Raw genomic sequence first — 21,084 nt, 5'->3', positions numbered from 1 at the left:
ATGATATATGTGCTTGGAGCGTGGGGTAAGCATATGAAGAAGTGGCAGCTAGGAGGCGGGGCTCGACTGCTTTACATCCTCTAACCTTTAATCATTAAGTTGTAAATGTGTTGTAACTCAGGAATTGTGCTATTGGCTATCTGGAGAAAGTTGTCAGTTTTAACAAAGATGACAAGTTGTACCTCACTTTAGCCTACACAAATGTGTTGGTTGCTTTTTACCCAGACTTTGAGCAAATGTTTCTAGAAACTGGGTAAGCTAGTCTGACCCACATATTGGATCAGAAATCGCACCCAGTCTTGGGAAAATAGTCAAATGATGCTCTGTAATGATCTTAATGTCAGATGGTTTTGCTAAGAACTTTAGCTAACAGTTAACAAAACGGGTTTCATCGCTACGAGAGACGATAACAGTTTTCCTGCTAAGATGTTGGTAAGTACAAATGCTAGCTATCGTTAGCATTCACACTTTGACCAAAGGGGGGAATAATTTGCAGTAAAATAACAGCTGGGTTATTTATTTTTTGTTTATTTTAATCCAAAACCTGGGTTTATGTTGTCAGGATAGATGCTAGCATGTTTTAATAAAATTTGCTGTCAAAAGTTGGAACTTGGTTTTTGGTAAAATTGTCAAATTAAATATAGCAAAGTCAATGTCAGCCGGTTGTGTGGATAACGTTAACGCACAACAAAAGACAAATTTGTTTACGAATTCAAAAAGGCTTTTTTCATCCCACAGTGAAATTAAAAGTGGAGAAATAGCCTTTTATTTGCAGAAGGGTTAGCCTGACCTTGTGTTAGCTACATTAAACCAGAAAAATTGATGGTTTATTACTTCAAATATAAGGTAAGTTGACAGTTTTAAACAAACATTGGGTCAAAAATTGTAACCCAGTTGTGTTTAATAATAACAAAAAAAAAACATAATCATGTTAATATTTGGCTGTGTTGATGACTTTGTCAGTATGAAGTCAATTTCTTTGACACTGTTTGAATAAACTTACAAATAATTTGATTTATCCTAAATATTACTACTATAGTAAGCTATATGAGGGCTTTAATTTTCAACCCTCTTTCATTAGCTTAATGTTAGAAGTCATTTTAATATTTAGGTTTAGAACAATAACTTACTTTTGTTTTTATATATATATATATATATATATATATATATATGGCAATTACCTCACAAAAAAGGATGCAATAAAATTTTTGTCAGAGACAAAATGTTCAGATACGATGAGGTCATTGTTGCAAACTTTCCCAAAGAAACAGGGCAAAGCAGTCGCTGTCACATATTCCCTGTATACTGCCTTCAGGTTAAAAAGACATCTCAGAATTTGTTTTGGTTTCCGTCAAAAGATCATTTTTCAAACCACATGTAACCTTTTCATCTTTTAGTCAGAGCTGATACCTCTGGCAACTCCCTATGAATGTCAAGAAATCCGCTTCCTCTTCTGCTCGACGCTCTTCTACTATCTGAGATATGGGGAAAAAATGCTCAAACTACTTCATAGGCTTCCTTTGAAGAGTTGGTAAGTTAATTATCCTCTAAATAATTAGTAAAACTACAAGCCAGACTATTCTGTTCAATCAAAGTCACTTTAGATAGATTCTCACCTAAAATGGAGCATTTTGTGAACAACCTTTGAATCAATACTTGACAGAGACAAAATCTGATCTCCCTAAAAAAATCAAAACTTGATTATACCCATATTTCTAATGATATTTTATTATTGATTCATCAAATACCTCCTTGAAATGTAAAAGTACATGAAAGGGGCCATCGTATTCACTTTTGCATACCTATCTTCTCTGTTTTCACCTGTCATTATGATGTCATCAACTCAAACAGTAATCACATGTAATTTTTGATTATCGCCAAAAATATCCAACATTTCCCCTTGAATAAATCTTTAAATTACCGTATTGGGCGTCGCACCACTTTATGTCCTCGCTATAACTCTTTTAAAAATGCTTGTGTCTTTAAAGAACTTCCTGGTGTCCTCCTTCCTTGATGGGTACAATACATCAATACATCATGTCCCAACTCTCTCACAAAACCTGTATGTTCCCGCACTTGAGAAAGGAACCACCACAAGATGACATGACCCTCACACGAACCTGATGCTGGGAAGGAAATGTGACACATTGCACCCAACACTTTCAGGGTAATCAAAGATTATTAAACAGTCATGTTATCAGTTTATGGAAAAAAAATATGGATCACGATGAATACCTGTGGGAGCAGAAGCTGTTGTTTGTGTTTAAAATTTAGCCTAAGATCATAAATGGATACCAAGCTTCCTCCACAAGCTTCACTAGAACTGATTATCTAGATTGCTACATTCTCGCCATTTCATTACCCAGAGGGTGGGGAAAAAAAAAAAAAACAATGACAAAAGACGCAATCCAGTCACATGTGGCTCTAATAATAGTGAAGACAATGATGTCAAAGTCGTGGAAGATGAAAGCCCACGCAAGACACGCCTGGCAATTTTTCCAAACATGATTAAATGGACAAAACAAAACAAAAAATAAAACTTTGTTCATTTGGCTCAGAGCCAGATACTTGAGATAAATTGTTGAGACAACATAGCAGACGGACTCGAGCGTTGAGGGAAGACCTCTTTATTGTAGTGTTTCGCAGAAGAGTTTGAAGCATTTCCTGAAAACACGCTGTGAAAACCCCTAGACTGTCCCTGACAGGTTAATGTTGAATTTCCCTCTGCACCTTGATGTTAGAGCGCACTCTAAAGGAATTAGAGTGTACTGCAGAAAGTGTGCCTGCTCCAAAAAGTACAGATGTGTGGAATATACAGTATTTACAGTAATATACAGTATTTATAAATGTAAAGTTTTTTTTAACCCCTGAATCTTTTATAATTGTCATATATTGTAGCGTCCAGATACTGACTTAAAAAAAAGAATATTTTTGAAAGCAGTTGCATCAAAGTTAACTATTAATGAAGGAGTTCATACGGCGGATCTTAATGGGTCGTCTTTTGCTTCTATCCCCAAAGCTAATGTGGGAATTTCATTAAAATGCTCACTTTTCTCAATATTTGCGGTATATAAGATCCTAAGTCTAAATTTCAAACAGAAATTTTCTGAGTAGATGTTTTGTGGCTCTGATCACTCTGACAAATGGATGTTTGCTTTTAAGTCACTTGGATCCACCCAAAGTGTGAGCTGGCTTTAATAATCACTGGTAGCAATTCTTGATATGGGCTATATGGGCAGTTGCCCAGGGCGGCAATAGAAAGGGGCGGGACACCCAAGAACTAGAAAAAAAAAAGTACTTGTATCTCATTTGTTTGTTGTCCTTTCAACAAGCTTGCTGGTGAATACTGGGAGGAATAGGTTACCTGCTTTATGCTGGGAAAAAAAAATCTGATAATTACTGGCAGCATTTTAATTCTCGTCATTTTTATATATATAAATATATACCAGTGATTTTTAACCTAACTAAATCAGTGCAATGTCTTGTACACAAATGTCCACAATGACATCAAAACTGCCAGAAATATCTAAAAGTCATATTTAAAAACGGATTCTGAAGGAAAATATTGCTATAGCCTGTTATATCAACTAACAATTGCACGCTGTTTTATACTGGCCTCATAAAATCCTTTTTTACGCGTTTTTATGACGTGAACAGCCAACATTTTTTTGATCATCCGATGAGTGGCAGGAGTTTCCATAATGCTCAGAAATTCAGATATTTACAGTGCCACTGCAGTGGGAGTCATCTCAGATCTCTCGGCTGTTAGGGACTGATTTACCTTTGACCTTCTGTCAAGTCCCTTAAGCTGCTCACTGTGCACTGCAAAAAATAGCCTTTAAGTCTAACCACAGAGAGGATTCAACACGCATTTAAATCCCACTGCTATGGGGCAATATAAATAATGGGATTTATTATCATTGTCAACTACTGAAGAGGGCTTTTTTTAATCTGTTATGAATAATTAAATCCAATTTTAAGTGCTGAGTCAAAACGTAGGTTATATAGTGCGTTTTTGCAGTAAATCACTAGCGCCTGCAGCCTATACGTGGTGCAGGCTGGTTTTTTTTTTTTTTTGCAGTGCTCATCCATGGATGCGTCACGTGACCCCTTAATCGCCCACCGTATTTCCGCGTTCACGCCGTTATCAATGACTTTTTATGGAGGTGTACCAGCAGCAGCGTCGCTGTTATTGTTGTTGTTATTATCATCGCCCTGCCCGGTCGCGGCTGATTGTTGTCTGCTCTGAATCCATGAGACCTTAACTACCACAGGAGCTTCCTCCATCTCCTCCTCATCCTCATCCCCCCAGCAGCCACAGCTTCCTTTCGAGCCCTGTCGTCGAGCAGCAGCGCGGACGAGCTGGGGGGGAATCCGGGGAAAGGGAGCCGCGGCGCCGCGCACCGGCCAACGGACACAGCGTCGCGGCGCGGCGGCGGTGGTGGTGGCGGCAGCGGCAACAACAGCAGCATGCTCACCCGGGTCAAGACGGCCGTGGCCGGGTTCATGGGTGGGATTATGACCGGGGGAAGCTCCGGTGGGGGCGGGAATTCGTCTTCGGATTTGCCGCTGAAATTCCCCTATATGAGACCTGATTTCCTGGGACTGTCCGCGGATGAAATCGAGTGCTCCGCGGACCACATAGCCCGGCCCATCCTCATCCTGAAGGAAACCAGGAGATTACCGTGGGCCACCGGATACGCTGAGTAAGTAATGCAGCTGACCTCAAAGCGGCTCCCATGTTCTTTGTGCAAACCTTACTCAATATATAAGCTGTGCACTGGCTGTTGGAGGCCCCAGGGGAACGTAAAGCTGCAGGGGGCCAGGCTGCACCTGTTGTTACCCACATGCACGCAGCCTTTGGCTGGGTGCAGCGCATCCAAAGGACCACAGTCCTCCCAACACATGCTGGGTTTTCACGTGCAGATTGGTGAGGCTTTTTCTCCTGCAAACATCAGTTTGGATTGGACGATATGGCTAAAAAAAAAACCGTACAATCGGGACATAACCCTTCGATATCAGCCGATATCAATTATGATTATTTATTATTTTAAATGTCAGAAATACTACCACACTGGCGATATGTCCCTTCCTGTTTTATCCAGTTTTCACTCAACGTTGATTTTATTTTTAAGCAGTTATTGATGCCACCAACCTTGCATAGAGGTTGGGGTCTAAAACCTTTTGTTTGCCTACATCCCCCAGAAATCTGTCCTGTTATGGATTGGAGATCAGTAAAATTATTGAATATTCTGGTAGTTAAGGTTTAATTGAAATCCTACAAAAAAATACAAATTTAGGGAGTGGTCAAAAAAATACTCTGTTTTGTCTATTTTTAATTGTTTTTGGCTTTGGAAGCATTTTTGCAGCCTAATAAATTTTTGACAGTCCCAGACTCCTACAAAAAAATTAGCTTGTTAAGATCAAAAAAATAAAAAATAGCTTTTGAGGCTTAATTTCAACATATTTTTTTTAATATGGTATCCTAAAAATGCTATGTCTGCTGTTCAATATTGACCTTGAACAGCAGACATGTTCAATGTTAATTGTAATATTGTTTTATTTTTCAAAATGAAATTTTTTAAAGAACCTTCACTTTAAAAGTAAGCTATTTATACTGTGTATTTGTTTTGCAAAATTATTTATATATATATAGTTAAAGAATGTTATTACAGATAATTTTCAAATTGATTTAATTTTTGAGCGATCGGCTTTCAAAAAACCCCTCTTTTTCTTTTCAATGGTGGGTTTGTTGCAAGGTACACATATTACCCAAAATCTCAAAAACCATTAAACATAATGGGCTGAAATTTTCTCTGCTCTTTTCTGGTTATACACTTAACATTCAGAGTACAAAAAAAAAGACTGCTGGTACCTACCTAAACTCTGAATCTGACCTGCATTGATTTAAAAAAAAAAAAAAACATTTTCTACCAGCATTTACAAAAGTGAGATGCAATTTATTTGCACAAATGAAACATCTGTCATGTGCGGTGTGTGCGTGTGCAGCATTATTCAACGTCTTTTGTTCGGATATATCCCTAAGTCTGCGTGTAAAAATGTAAACATTGGTGCGGTGCGATATCACAATACGATAGCTATGTATAAATACAGCCTACATGGAGCAGCGGCAAGACGAAAACATGAGAAATATGAAAACGTATAAAAAAGATGAGGCCAAAATATAACTTTCCAAACGTGATTATGCTTGTTAGCAGAGACACTTAACCTGGTCAGGCTTAATGAGAAGATAAACAGAGCTACATTTAGAGCAATCCATTAAGAAAATCTATTATTAATCAGTTGCCCCATGGTAACTCTGGAGGAGTTGCAAACCTCCACAGATGTGGGAATTTCTCGACTCTATTTTGTGTGCACATCACAAACGAATTCACATTTATTTTACATTTGTCACTTTTCTTCTAGATCACTGCAATGCTCATTTTGTTTTGGCCTGTCCAACTTCTCCGACGGTTTGCAACTACCTGCAGCAGGAAGCTATAACAGTTTCCATTAAAAAAAAAAATCAACATTTTTGAAGGCATTTCTTCATAAATTTTGGTATTATAAGTGATTTATGTATTAACTATGGCCATGTGGTTTAAAAAAGAAAAGAAAAAGAGGCAGAAAATTATTGTAGTGAACTCTAATTTCAAATTTGTCTTGAGCACTATTCTTTAACACCTTGAGTCTTGGGAGACAAAACGCTGCCAACTCCTGACCTGCACTTACTTTTAACATCTTGGGGAGTAATTTCCAAGTATTAAAAGAATGTTTTTGTAGCATGACGCAACAAAGTTTGCTAACTTTGAGAAATAACCTAAATTGCTTGGTGCTAAAATACCAAGCTTCTTTCCGTCTGTTCTTTAATTTATCGCGCGCTCATCTTGCCGTAATCCTCAGAAAAGAGACGGAGGGTCTCGAGCGGATTGTTGGAGGTAATGAGTTCAGCTCAGATCAGCGTTTATCTGTAATTAAAGCCCCTTTTCTTCTCATTACAGGAGCCATTTTGCCTCTGGAGGCACATTGGACTTTAATATCCTTCCAGCGGATAATAAAATACAAAGAAGTTAAAAGTCGGCGTCTCATCTGAACTGAAGTTGTTCTCAGGAGAAGCTGCTTTATAATGCTATCACATAGTGTACGTTTGAGGGAATTGCTATATTACTCACTACCTGGCACAGTGGCACCCTGTTTTTTATTGAAGTAAATTTAATCAGTTTAAACAGCATAAATTAAGATTGTTTCGCTAATTAAGTTTTTTTTATTATTATCATTTCCCAGAAGCATATTTTAAAATATTTCTTTTCTAATCTGTTATTGTTTATTTCTGCTACTACTTAAAAAAAGAACATACATACTTTGGCTGGATGTCCTAATTTCTTAAGGACTGTATTTGTTGTTTTTGTATCTTACAGCCTACTGGTTTGCCTAAAATAACTTTTACATCTATGCGTCTGATCTCTGGCACAGAATCTGATGCTTAAAAACATGACAACCCTTACAACAGTGCAGAAAATGGGAGGAAAGCTAGTTGTTTTTTAGTAAAACAAAAAATTTGATTGGCAGGGCTTTGAAGTCATTCTTTCTGCAAATGTTGGATTCGGGACAAAATGAGTTGTGGGAGCACTTCCAATGCAAACAGTGGCACCAGCTGCAGCCTCAGTGCAACACAGCTGAGATAATATACCATCACCGTATATGGGAAGAGCCTTTTTGCACTCAGTGTTTAGACGTGCAAAGTGTTCAGCAGATAATAGAACGTAAGTCCGAAGGCCTGGTCTAATATTGTTTTGACAGCCGAGCTCAGTCATTGTGCTCAGTTTCTCATATCTGAAGGCTTTTATGCTCTGAGTGACACAACAAATTACTACGATAATTAAAAGGTTTGACAAAACACCAAGAGAGATTTTATTGTGGCTCTAAATATTGGATCCATAAGAGCGATAGGCCACCGGTTTTATCAACAGAATGTACTTCAGAGCAGTAGCCACGCCCACTTTAAATTGTTGGCAACATTTTTGATACAACCACATAAGAAACACAGTAACCATCTTCACCACCAAGTTACAAGTCTTTTTAGTCTTTTTTTTTTGTCTTTGCACTCACATCAAACCTAAAACTCAAACCTAAACCTAAAACTCAAACCTAAACCTAAAAATAGACAATCTATGAATGAAAAACTGTTAAACATCAGAATTAAATTGATCAAGTGCTATTGGTTTCCATGCCCTCTGCCTCCTGTTATCTCTGTTTCTATCTGAAGCTAACAGATCTTTGGGGTTGAGGAGCAGACACGGACGCCGCCGAACAGAAAACAGCCCAGAGTTTGAGTCTATTAATAGACCTACCAATTTCACACAATCGCACTTTGACAACAGCCTCCAGATACGTCTGTCAGACACACCGGCCTTCCTTTTTTCTTTTTTTTCCCACTGTTTTCTTGAGCCTAATTAAACTGGCTATTTTGAGCTGCTTTTCAACAAGTTTACCGAGGGTAACTAAACCAAATTTATGCAGGGTGTATTATAGGAATGCTTTGCAATGCAACACTTAGAAGGACTGTGTTTTTTCTACCTTTCAGCTAAATATATATTTTTTAAGTCTTGGTGTGAAGCCTTTTGCCTTTTTTCTTACAGGGTTTCCCCCAGTGTATTACAATCCTAGAGAGAATACGTGTGCTTAGTGTAAAGTACAAAGTATAACTCACTGTGATAAGTTAACTGATAATAATATTTAGTGTCATGTTACACTATGCAGATGCTCTGTCTGTACCGATGACGGTTCTCTAATATCAGCAAGCTAAGTGCCTGAAGTGCCTTCAACAGGAGTGCACTCTGTCTATGTTCTGAATAGGTTAAGGAATATTTAACTACTTTGTTACAGTCAGGCACACAACGTGCTTCATTTCCTCCCATAAAACACATCATCAGATAAGCAAATCATATCTAGTTAAACAAAGTGTATCAAAGCTATACAAAGTATTTGGTTAAAAGCTGATCCAGAAAATCAGGAGGCTGGCCAGTCACAATGACAAATTTTGCTGACTGATAAATTGTCCCAGAAATTATTGCGATAAACTGTAACATTGTTGTTTTAAGACCATTTTCAAGTAATATGTTAATAATAGCACAATAATGCAAGTTTTCCCCCTCAAAGATGAATAAACGCTAAATTTTTTACAGAACATTTAACACAGAAACTGGAAGATATTTTAAATAACTTTTAAAAAAAAGACCAAACACAATAAACAGAAAGGAAACAAAAACCCAAACACAACTGAAACCATAAATGAAATTGATTAAGTAGTCTGTAAACAAAATTGCCCTTCAAAAACTATTATCATCAGGATGGAAATTATTGACCTCGTTTTAATTGATCATGCAATTAATTGGTTATTGCGACAGGCTCAGGCACAGCCGTTTAGTTCCAAATATTAGACATATTAATCTAAGCAAGACACAAAAATATTTATCATATTTTTGTGCAGGTGAAAATTCTGCATGCTGCTTCAGCAGCAGCGATGAAGAAAAGCTTTCTAGTCAAAGCAGCAGCACAAACTAACAGTTTGATCTAGATTGTAAACATAAAACCGGCAGAGGCAGCTGCTTCCGATAAATGTAGAGGTTGTAATCGCTGTGACCTTGCTGTGATCCATAAAACAGCCATCTAGGATCTGTGGCGCAAACTCGGATACTAAAATATGTTCCAAACTCCTTCTGAAAGAGCGGAGGGCTAGCCTGCAGTTAAATATCGCCTGAGCTCTCTACATTATGCCCCCCCCTTTTTTTTTTTTTTTTTTCAGGGTGATCAATGCTGGTAAGAGTGCGCTGAACGAGGACCAGGCCTGCTGCGAGGTGGTGGTGGCCAGAAGGAGGCCGATGAGCTACTGTCCCCCGTCCACACCCAGCAAGACCCCGACGGCCAAGAGACGCAACTCGCTCCCCAACGGCGAGGCCCTGGGCCTCCGCGTGGAACACATGATGGGCGAGGTAGGAACATGGAGGCAAACAAACATGTAGTTCTCTTTCAAAAAAGACAGACGGATACCACTCTAATGTGCTTCCCTTGTTTGTTATTATAGGCACTTAACATGACGCCACGTTATTGATTGAAAAAGCATCTAGTGATGCATGAAATGCACCTTTAATATGACCTCAAACAAATCTGTAAGCAGAATGACTGAGTTAGCGAGTATTTCAAAGGTGGTTGTGATATTTCTTTGGTAACGCAAAGATGAAATTGTGCCTTAAGTCACTATCACTTAAATTCTCAAAAGTGTCTTGAAGTTGCACTGATTTCGTCTGCGTGACATGATTGACTTTAATATTTTGATTGCTCTAAGATACTGTATTGCTCTGCTCCTCTAGTCTGTGGGATTCCTCAAGACTCAGTTATTGGCCTATTATTTTTCTTTCAATATTCCTCATCCTGCTAGAGTTATTCAATCTTTTTGTGACATTTCTTATCATATCTACGCCGATGATATCCTGTTGTATCTCTGTTGTGTCCTCCTGATTATCTGGGTCAGCTTTTAACCAAATACTTTGTATAACTTTGATTTGTGTTGCACAGTGCATTGTGACATTGTCTGTGAAAAGTGCTTTATACAAATTTGTACTTGCTTCCGGCAATAAATCACCTAAAATGCCAACTATCTGTCGCAACGCAAGACATTCAGTGACCTCTTCTTCCTTCTAACGATGTTTTGCTAAAATGCTAGGCTAACGTTAGCGTGTTTACTCTCTGTTTTGATGTGACTTGTTGATAATCCAGTTCTTAACTCATTCCAGTGCAGTTCCAATACCTACAGAAAAAGTTGACAGAGTACTGTAAATCTCTCACTCACATACATCTGCTGTAGGGAGTAAAAGTGCGCAGCGTGAGTCAAATGACACGAACATAGTTGCGGTTTTTGAAAATCGAGCAAAGTGCAACAGTACAGTAAACTCTGATATTCTAAAAAAAAATGTTTTGATCACATAAATGAATCGTCATATTTTAGTCATAGCACTTAAAAGTTTAGTTATCATTTAACCAGTCTAAGGGATGGAATGCAGGCGACTAAGTTCATTGACCTTCTCCAGATATTCGGTCAACCAAACTGTGACGGATTAGCGGCGTTTCCCGAATCCCACTTTGTAATAGGAATAACAGAGATGTGGGTGTCAAGGATTCATCCAAACAGAGATAAAACACAAACATCTATGCCCTGCTTCACCCCTGAAATCACAAACGGAAATAAAAACGGTCCTCCGTTCTGCGACGGCCCGATAACGCTGAGCAGAAATGATAACAGCTCCTTCATGGAGGTTTGACCTCGCCGGCTCCCTCACTCCTGGCAAGCATGAGTCATGGCGGGTCTCCATGCACAGCAACGCCAGCCAGCTAGTATTAGTCATCGCTTACAACCTCCTCCAACGCTGCTAACGATAACATTATAGGGAGATTAGCAGCAAAGCCTAGAGGAATTCTGCGTTAACGTTGCCGTTATGCACATCATTGCATTCCTTCCAACATCTGCAGCAAAACCTGCTGCTTCAGAGTCATTGTTGGAGGAAACAGATCCAGCTGATGGTTTATGCTGCTCTTTTTCTTTTGCACGAATGTAAAATCTTATAATGCAAAATATTAACACATATAAATATACAAGCTCACGTTTACTGGTATGATTTTGTCCCATTTACCTGCTGAAAGTGTGTTGGAAACGTTGCTTGTCACTTCACAATCACAGACTGCTTTGTATTTTGATGTGGTTTCAAATGGGGCTGAATTTTGAGTTGGAAGAGAAATGAGGCAATGTTTTCAACATTTTTTGAATAATAATAAATCATAAAAAGGTTATGATCGTTTATAAATCAGTGTTTAGTAGAACCTCCCTTTTCGTCACCCTTTTGCAAGAGTTTTGGTGTTATTCTCTGAGTTTTGCACATGATCTTGTTACATTTTCTCTGCCAGCTCCTTCATCATGGGAAAGTTTATAGCTGGCTTGAAACATAGGGTGTAATATTTAGATATAACCACAAGGTACCTTTATTTTCAAATTTATTGATATTTATTGATGCTTTCATTGAACAAACAGCAGGGAAAATAGCAAAGTTAGCCACGATATGGACAGTTTAGTGGACTTTGAAACATAGTTAACTGGAAATTCTTGTGGCAACAATAATTCAAAATTCCTATGAAATGTAAACGATCCAATACGATAGGTGCCTGGCCTTTCATGTTCATGTTTCTCCACTGTATGTCATTATAGGAATGGTGAGTTATTTTTTTAGGCTTCCATCACACAAAGTTTTACATGTCCATGTTTCATCTGCAGGAGAGCGAAGGGCTGGTTTTCCACTACTGGGCTTTGTTCGACGGTCACGCCGGCTCAGGCGCGGCGGTCGTCGCCTCTCGCCTGCTGCAGCACCACATCGCCTGCCAGCTTCAAGCCGTCATCGAGATCCTGCGCAACCTCCACACGCCGCCCCCCACCGTGCTGGGCGAGGAGCCCGACAGCAGCCCCTACCTGCAGGGAAACCCCCCGGGGCCGCACCGCTCCCTGACGCGGGCCGCCTCGCTGCGGGGGGCCGCCGGCGCCCCGAGCTCGCCGAGCAGCACCCCGCCTCCGCCGCGCTTCTACATGGAGAAGAGGGTCCAACACGAGAGCCTGGTGATCGGAGCGATGGAGAACGCCTTCAAGGAGATGGTGCGTGATAGAGGACGAGACTTAGGAGGCATTCAAATTATTGGAAATATGGACTTCAAGTTCTATCCTGATATTATCGTCGATAAAAAGCGACGATACGAACTGTTTATTACTGTTGTTTTGGTAACTGTATGGCTGTGATTGCATGGAACAGCAACAATAGCCACACAAACACAAATCATGCTCTAAAAACTCATTCCCATTTATAATACTCTTCTTTAGTACACCAGTCACATCAACAGTTGTGATTTGTGTCCCTAAAATACACACTTTAGCTGTATTTAATCATATTTTCAGGTTTACTGATATTTATCAAATCATCAGTTTCGAAAAATATTTTAAAAAATGATCATCTCCGACAATACGAAGAGTTTTAGGGGTTTTCAGCATGAGTAATTGGACTTTATTGTGACAACACTGAATCAAAACCTTCTAAACAATGTATTTAGATGATCAGCAACATGATAAATACCGCTCCCTAGCTTGAATTAAAGCTCTTGTTGCAGTTTCGAAAGAAAATTAAAAGTTTGATTTTGCCAGTTCATTTACAGTTTTGACCGACACTTCTTCATCATCACTTTTTTATTTTTTAAATTGATCTCAAAGCCCTGAACTCCGGTGACCCCTCCCTGTTTTTTTAGTCATCTGAAAAGTCAGTGTGTTGACTTTCTCTTGTATCTCCTCTCTTCCTGAGTATGGCCCCTGCGGCTTTTGATATTTTAGTATCCGTTTCGTTTTGTGACGCATTGTGCTATCAAGCGAGAAAATTCACATAAACATCCCCGGGTTTTGGGAAAAGTTAGCCTTGCTGGAAATTTTGATACCAGTCTTTATTCGTGATGGTATTCAAAGTTATGAGTAAGAAGCAAACCCCAAACATGAGTTGTCTCATGTTTCTATTACTGGTACTGTGTCACTCACTTTTCTTCCCATGGAAAAGGGATTTTCCAAATGTTTCAAATATTTATTTTCTCATTAAAACAACGATTAGAGAGTTTCGTTTTTAGAGGTTGAGTTTTTTGTTTTGTTTTGTTTAGTTTTAAAGACGGTGGGGTGCATTTCTGCTGTATGTCCACTAGATGGCAGTAGTAGGCTTTGCAAGCTGCTGCTCAGAAAATAAAATCGACGTGAAGCTTCTTGTAAGCTAATCCCCTTTTCTGCTATTCTTACAGTGAAAAGAAGCTCTTATATTTAAAATGGGAGCCTTTATAAAGTATAATATCTGAATTATTTATGTTGCTGTTGAAGAAAATTACCACTCACATAAATTTGACAATATTATACAGAGGAAAAGGCTTTTCTGTCCTGCCATGTCAGTTTAGCTAATTTGGTTACATTTAGTTATTTTTAGCAACAAACTCATCTGTTGGATCTATTGTGAAACAAAAGATGATTCTGGAAACTTTGTGGCAGCAAACTCTTTGAAATTCCAGGACATTTTGAATCAAATATTAGGTTTATTCTGGCAAAAATAAAAAGAAGTTTCCCTCTGCTGTCTACATGAGCTTGGTTGGACGTTGGAGATTTTCTGATTGTCTTCTTACGCTGTGTGTCATCAAACCGTCCGCTGGTTTCCTTTTCCTCAGGACGCCCAGATCGAGAGGGAGAAACAAGTGTACAGCATCAGCGGCGGATGCACGGCGCTCACCGTGGTTTACCTGCTGGGGAAGCTGTACGTCGGGAACGCAGGCGACAGCAGGTACGTCTCAGATGTGAAGTCAAAGTGAAATGTGAAGACTGAGAAGCTTCTGTCATTTCTCATTGCAAAACTTCCACGCCACGTCCTGCAGGGCCATCATCATTAGAGACAACGAGATCGTTTCCATGTCGACGGAGTTCACCCCAGAGTCAGAACGGCAGCGACTCCAGTTCCTGGTTGGACAGTTTTGTTTTTGTACTTTATTCTTCTTTTCAGAACACATGGAATATTTTGTTATACTTGGTCAATTCAGTGTGTCCACAACCCTTCACCGTTTCCACACATTGTCACATTGCAGTCACAAACTTTTAATGTATTTTATGGGGAAGTAGTGCATTATTTGGAAAGGGAAAGGAAAAAGTCTTGTATGTTTTCTCCTGAAATTTCCAGATGGTTAGCCCGGATTTTATTTTGGGGCATCAGAGTAAATGTATATAAATCCATACTACACTTTTAAGGTTCTTCTTATATATAAAAAAAATCCAAAGCATGATCCTGCCCACCACCATGTCTCACAGTGGATTTGGTGAGACCTCTGTTTACTTTTTTTTTGCACAACCTTGTAGTGTTAAATTATTTTAAACTTAAGCAGAAATTAAATTTTCGTCATATTATGCATACATTGATTTTTATTAATTTTGTTTATAATTTTTTGTGAGCATATTTTTTTATGTCTCCTGCAACATCCACATTTCCCACTTTGGGAATAAAGGTTCATGTGTTGTATTATTTTTTTCTGGATTTTATTTAGGGGCATCGAAGGAGACGCGGGTTAAGAAATGCACACTGTGCTTTTCAAAAACTTTCAGGAATTTCCTTTGCACTTCTTTTTTGTTAGTCTGTCACATGAAATACTTTGTGGTCGACAAAATGTGGAAAAAGTTTTAAGAGAGACAATCTGAGTTGCTTAAAAGTGCGGATGAAGCTTCTCCGACTGACTCGTTGTCCGTCCCGCAGGGCTACATGCAGCCGCAGCTGTTGGGGAACGAGTTCACGCACCTGGAGTTCCCCCGTAGAGTTCAGAGGAAGGAGGTGGGCAAGAGGATGCTCTACAGGGACTTCACCATGAACGGGTGGTGAGTTTCCTCCATCGCAGAGCAGCTAACACGAGGCTCTGCAGAGTGCTGCCATTTTCAAGCTAGCTCCTCTCCGTAATGAGGAGTAAACTCTGAGCAGTGCAAGTGTTGCATGTTTGGGCTAAGATTTGCATCACCCCCTTAGAACAAGTTGGAGTTCTTTCAGGTTATGACTTTTTCTTTTTCTTATGCCGTTCCATACGGTCCATGCGGCAGAGACCAATGCATTTAAAGCAAGATGTGTTATTATCGAGAGCGGGATTACGCTAGGGGATTATTTTAAAGACTGGGAAGACAATTCAGAGTGTGACGAGAGGCTGAACGAGAAGGGGTGGGAGGACTGCTGATGCTGGCGTTTCACATCTTTCCTGCTGAAAGGCACAAAAAGAAGAGAGACAGACAGAATCTGCTGCTTTGGGTGCGGGGAGGTTAGGAAAAGTTCACCGCTTGCGTCGAAGAAAGACTAATGGCCAGACAGAGGCACAGTCTGACAGAGAGAGCGAACTCTGGGTGGATGTGAAGCCGTTTGAAGTTGTTAATGTTTTCCTCTGACTTTTGGTGCCAAATCTGATCTCGTCGGCTGAAGCACATCAGCAAGGCGGCTACGAGGTTTTTGAAGCCGACATCAAAGTATTAAATGTGTTTTTTTCAGATTTGCTCTTTGAATTTGTGCTTTGAACGCTTCATACTCTCCCGGCCTCTTGTTCTCAATGTTGTTTTTTTCTGCAAACGAATGTTTTTTGTTTTGTTTTTTACAGGGAAACTGGATTTAGTCTCATTTGTATTAATTTTAGTAAATTCCTCTGATCTTTGTTGCAGTTGTTGACAATCTGACCAAAAAAAAGCAAGCCCTAATGTAACAATCTATTCACTTTATTGTATAAAATGAGCATGGGAAATATCATTAGCAGCATATTTGCACTAACCAAAGTAAAAGTTGTTGTGACGCATGTCTGATAATTGCAAAATATTTGTTTGTTGAGGCCATAGCTGTATGCAGGAATTAATTTATGCTCGAAAAAGCTGGAATAATATTTCATTGTCTTTGTTATTTTATTGCTGTCAGACAAAAATTATAGTAAAACTTTTTATTCATACCTTTCCCTAGAAGGCCTGTAATTTATATCCTTTTTCAAGTACCTGATCTAAACATAGAAGTCTAAATAAACATCTAAAGTGATGTATTAAGTGAGTTAATCAGTTTTGTTTAGGCTAAACTGGACAAGATTTACAGATTTTAAAGTCACATTTTCAAGACATTTTGGTTCATTTTTAATTCAAAAAGGTGTAGAAAATGAATGCATTTTAAAAAAAAATAGAGGATTGACAAACTTGAAATCGCGTGTAAAAAAAAGGTGTCTCATGTTCAGACAGCTGAGGGTTAGCTTTGGGCTAGCATGAAAAACGTCAAATGCTACTTTTTCCTTTAAATGCTCTGCTAGCATTTGTACATGCATGAAATATTTTTGTTTTGTTTTTAGTCTACCTATTTGAACAATTAATTTACCCTTTTTTGTAAAAGTTAGTCGCTAGTTTTAAATGTTTGTGTTGCTAATTTTTAGTTGGCTCCTATTTAAAAGACTAGTCATAGCAGAAATGCTATATTGTAAATAATATTCCTTGATGCTGTTAGCTCTTTTTAATTAGCTTGAAAACAAACCAAAAAAAGCGGTTTCTATCTTTTTGTTGAATACTTTCAGTTCACCAGCTAATGTTTATTAAATGACTCTGTCATCTGTTTAAAGGACTGCTGTTCCTGGCATGTTGCTAATATTTTAAAAAGTAGATTTTGGTCTTTTGGTGCAGCTGACCTCATTTGTTTGATGTTAATTTTTAGTTAATCATCTTACTTCGTTTTTACAATAAGTTAGCTACGTCTCTACATCATTACACTTGGTCATAACTTAGCTATGTCAACTTATAATAATTTATAACCAATATATCAATTAGTCTCAAATGTTTATCAGAATTCTACTTGTCTGAAATCACATTGATTTCAGACATCATAAGTCATCCTTTATGTCTTTGCCTTTAAATTAATTCAATTTTGAACCGTATTGTTGTGTATTTGATGACCTTCCATTAATGAAGGATGGCAGGTTATGCTTTACTCAAAAGTCTTTTTTTATTATCTTCAAGGGCATACAAGACTGTTGAGGATGAAGATCTCAAGTTTCCTCTTATTTACGGCGAAGGCAAAAAGGTAACTGGTCTGAACTGGTTCTTTACCCTTTGTGTTTTTACGGCCAACGTGCACGAGGTAGTAATAATTGTTAGGTGGAGGCAAAATTCTCTGCCGAGTTCCTCCTTTTTTAATAAGTAAAAATCTGGAAAGTGTGGCATGCAAACCACTCCCTCACTTTTATTAAACGCCGGCCAACACCGAGCCAAGTAGCGTCTAGCACCCGGATATTTCAGCTTTTCCAGTTGCCTTTTCTCTTGAATGTTTTAGATGCTGATCCGTTCAAAAAATTTGACTGTTTTTGCAAATGTATGCATTTCAGTAACTCCATCACATTAGATAGATTAATTAGACAAAGACGGATGGTTTAACAACTTTACTTCTCTTGGTCACGATGATTTTCTGCCTAATAAAAAACAAATCATTTAACATTAGTATATTACATCAGACCAATAAAATATATATTTTTGAAAACTTGGGCTGTTAACAGCTGCTAAAAGTCTGTTATGGTCAAAACTATACTATTCTAATCTCCACACATTTTATCCCTCTTAAGTCATTTTAACCAGGTATGAATCAACAAGCACAGTAGGGTTGCGGTTAAGAAAATATGATCTAGTTTGATTTGAAATTTAAAGAAATTGGGGTAAATATAAAAACAAACATCATCAGATGATCCAAACTTGATCGTACAATAATTTTTTTTTCTCAAATATAGTTGATTCATATTCAAAGATTGTACAATTTTCCATCTTGGAACGTTCTGGCACTTAATTCAATAACTCAAGGCTGCGTTTCAGAACTTTTGACGCAGGAAGAGGTTTTAACGCCGAGTTTTAGACGCCGCAGACATGAACTCAGTCACCTCTTCAGTGCAAACGTTGCATGAACCAGTTTGCCTCACTTCCAATAAAAAGCTGCTATTTTCAAAAGAAGATGTCAGCACATCACAGAGGAGTCGATCCAGGGCTTCGGGAGCAGATGTTAGACTTGCACATGTTTTATTTTTCATATTTAAATGCCCGGAGCTTCCACATTTCACATGATCGGGGCATAAATCTGGGCGCCTAAAGTCGACCATTCTCCATTCTCGTGTTTTGTTCATCAGGCGCGGGTCCTGGCGACCATCGGTGTGACCCGGGGGCTCGGTGACCACGACCTCAAAGTTCACGACTCCAACATTTACATCAAGCCGTTCCTGTCCTGCATTCCTGAGGTCAGAGCGAACACCTCTCCGTTATTTAACTCCAAATGATTAAAAAAAAAGGAGGAAAAGAAGATTTCTGAGAAGCTGAATCTGCTTCCAGACATCAGATTTTCCATCTCTGCTCACTCGTCCATGCTGCTCTTGCTCCAATTGCTCGTGCGGAGCTATATATTTATTTCATGTCTCGCCGTATATGCGCCACGCTCATCACGCTGCTTCTCTGCTGCCGGAAAACTTGAACTCACCTGTCTGAACCGTCTGGCACTGGATTCAAAGCGCTTTCATCTCCCGAAGTAGTTCATCTTATAGAGTTTTTTTTTTTCCCCTCTCTGAGTTCTGCGCTTGATCTTTAATTCATTATCATCAGGGTTCACGGCGGGTTCACGTCAAACCTCCTGCCTTCTCCTCCTCCTCCTCCTCCTCTGCTCGCTAACGCGGCGCTCAGCGAAGCCTCCTGTGTGTTGTTTGTATCAGGAAGCTGCGATAACGCCGTTCAATTCCTTAAGTCATGAAAACATCCAGAACAAAGCGGCGTGTGGAGGACAGGGCACACAGGGAGTTAGTTTGTATAAGAAACGAGACAAAAGCAAACAAATAAACATACAATTTACTTGTTTTTGGCACGAGTTTAGAGCATCTCATTTTTATCTTCCACTGATTCATCCGTCTTTTCTTTTTCTCCAATCCATCCTCCCTCCCTGGGGTTATTCCTTCCTTCTCTTCCTTATGTAATTCCTTCTTCCCATCTATGTTTCCTTCATATCGTTCTCATTATCTTTTGTACCTTTTAATTTTTTCCTTAATCGTTCTGTTCTCATTCTATTAATTTCTTGTTTCCTTCCTTCATGTTCTTCCTTAATCCCTTCCCTCCTATGTGTCCTTTCTTTCCTTCTCTCTTTCTGTCCATTCTTTTTTGCATTTTTACTCTTAGTATGGGGTTTATGTAAAGTTTGCTCTCTACACAAACTCCTTTAAGTTATATTTTACATTTTTTTCATAAATAGCACACTAATGTGTGGGAGCCCTATTTTTATATCTTTGGGGGTAACAGTAGGCCATTAATTACAAATGAAAAGTTCTTGGACAACTCGGTCGATTTAAAATGTGGCTTTCAAATTGCAATCGCACAAAAACGACATCGCTTTAACTCGATTTATTTGACGGGAACCGTCGGGGATGCGGACTGAGGCAGCAATGAGTGAGTCTTCCAGTGTCCGATAAGTTACTGCGATAAAAGAAATCTGAAATCATTCGAAGACACGGACTGACCGAAGGCGTGCGACGTTCCCCAGGTGAAGGTATATAACCTGACGCAGCACGAACACGGGACCGACGACGTCCTGGTGATGGGAACCGACGGCCTCTGGGACGTCCTGACCAACGAGGAGGTAGCCGAAGCCGTCAGCACCTTCCTGTCCAACTGCGACCCCGACGACCTGCACAGGTGAGGAATCCCGCCTTCCTCTGAAGTGGTTTCGGCTTTTCCCTTTTTCCCTCTCTGTCGGCTCTCCGACGCGGAAATGAGTCCGAACGGTAACTCTGCTCGTAGGTACACGATGGCGGCGCAGGACCTGGTGATGCGAGCGCGGGGCGTGCTGAGGGACAGAGGCTGGAGGATCACCAACGAGCGGCTGGGCTCCGGAGACGACATCTCCGTCTTCATCATCCCCTTGATGTACGGCAACCGGCAGCCCTGACCCGGTCTCCGTAAACATGAACCGGATCGATAACCGGATCCCGAACACTGAAAACTCCTTCTCATTCCTTATTTTATTTATTTCTCTTTTTTTTTTTTAAAAAAAAAAAAAACAAAGATGAAGGATAAAAACAAAACATAAACAGACTCTGCCGGTGTTTCGTTTCTCTGAATCGGTTTAAAATTGAAGAAACCTATATTTGAAGGTTTTGAAAGGCAGAGATTCACACGACTACACCTGGACTTCTGAAGTAAGGGGCGGGGGGAGGAAAACTTATTTCTTGTCCTACTTTTCTCGCCCTTCTTCCGTCCTGTTTGGTCGATCTCATTTCAAGAATCATACCTCCGTCGTCTGAACGTGGACCCAGCTGACTGGTCGGCTGCTTTTTCCTTTTTCTCTCCGTTTTGCCACAATGTGGCGTTTGAAGGCTCAGTTGCTGACGAACGGAGCTTTAGCTCAACCCGATCGAAGCTAAAACCTCCTGAACCAACATTTGGGACATTTTGTGCTGAAGTTGGTTCTACAGTTT

At 39.4% G+C, this 21,084-nt stretch overlaps 1 protein-coding gene across 6 annotated transcripts in view; it reads left to right on the top strand.

The window, feature by feature from the left end:
• Positions 1 to 20,671, top strand: part of LOC103459513 (protein phosphatase 1H-like) — a 136,246-nt gene extending 115,575 nt beyond the window's left edge. For 2 of the 6 annotated variants that reach the window (XM_008401133.3, XM_081603840.1), the window contains exons 5-13: positions 9,806 to 9,992; positions 12,323 to 12,694; positions 14,281 to 14,393; positions 14,485 to 14,569; positions 15,351 to 15,469; positions 17,609 to 17,672; positions 18,760 to 18,867; positions 20,151 to 20,302; positions 20,408 to 20,671. In XM_008401133.3, coding sequence (XP_008399355.2) covers positions 9,806 to 9,992; positions 12,323 to 12,694; positions 14,281 to 14,393; positions 14,485 to 14,569; positions 15,351 to 15,469; positions 17,609 to 17,672; positions 18,760 to 18,867; positions 20,151 to 20,302; positions 20,408 to 20,555 — 1,348 coding nt within the window. In that variant the 3' untranslated portion in view covers positions 20,556 to 20,671. Of the gene's footprint in view, positions 1 to 2; positions 26 to 194; positions 433 to 1,397; positions 1,532 to 4,062; positions 4,707 to 5,925; positions 7,142 to 9,805; positions 9,993 to 12,322; positions 12,695 to 14,280; positions 14,394 to 14,484; positions 14,570 to 15,350; positions 15,470 to 17,608; positions 17,673 to 18,759; positions 18,868 to 20,150; positions 20,303 to 20,407 lie in introns of those variants that run through there. The other 4 variants (XM_081603841.1, XM_081603842.1, XM_008401135.2 and 1 more) reach the window with 4 other exon arrangements.
• The last annotated feature ends 413 nt before the right edge of the window (positions 20,672 to 21,084 follow it).

The sequence above is a fragment of the Poecilia reticulata genome, chromosome 23 (assembly GCF_904066995.2).
Source record: "Poecilia reticulata chromosome 23, P_reticulata-male-v2, whole genome shotgun sequence".
Lineage (NCBI taxonomy): Eukaryota > Metazoa > Chordata > Actinopteri > Cyprinodontiformes > Poeciliidae > Poecilia > Poecilia reticulata.
The sequence above is the reverse complement of the archived record's forward strand: the minus strand, read 5'-3'. Positions and strand labels throughout refer to the sequence as shown.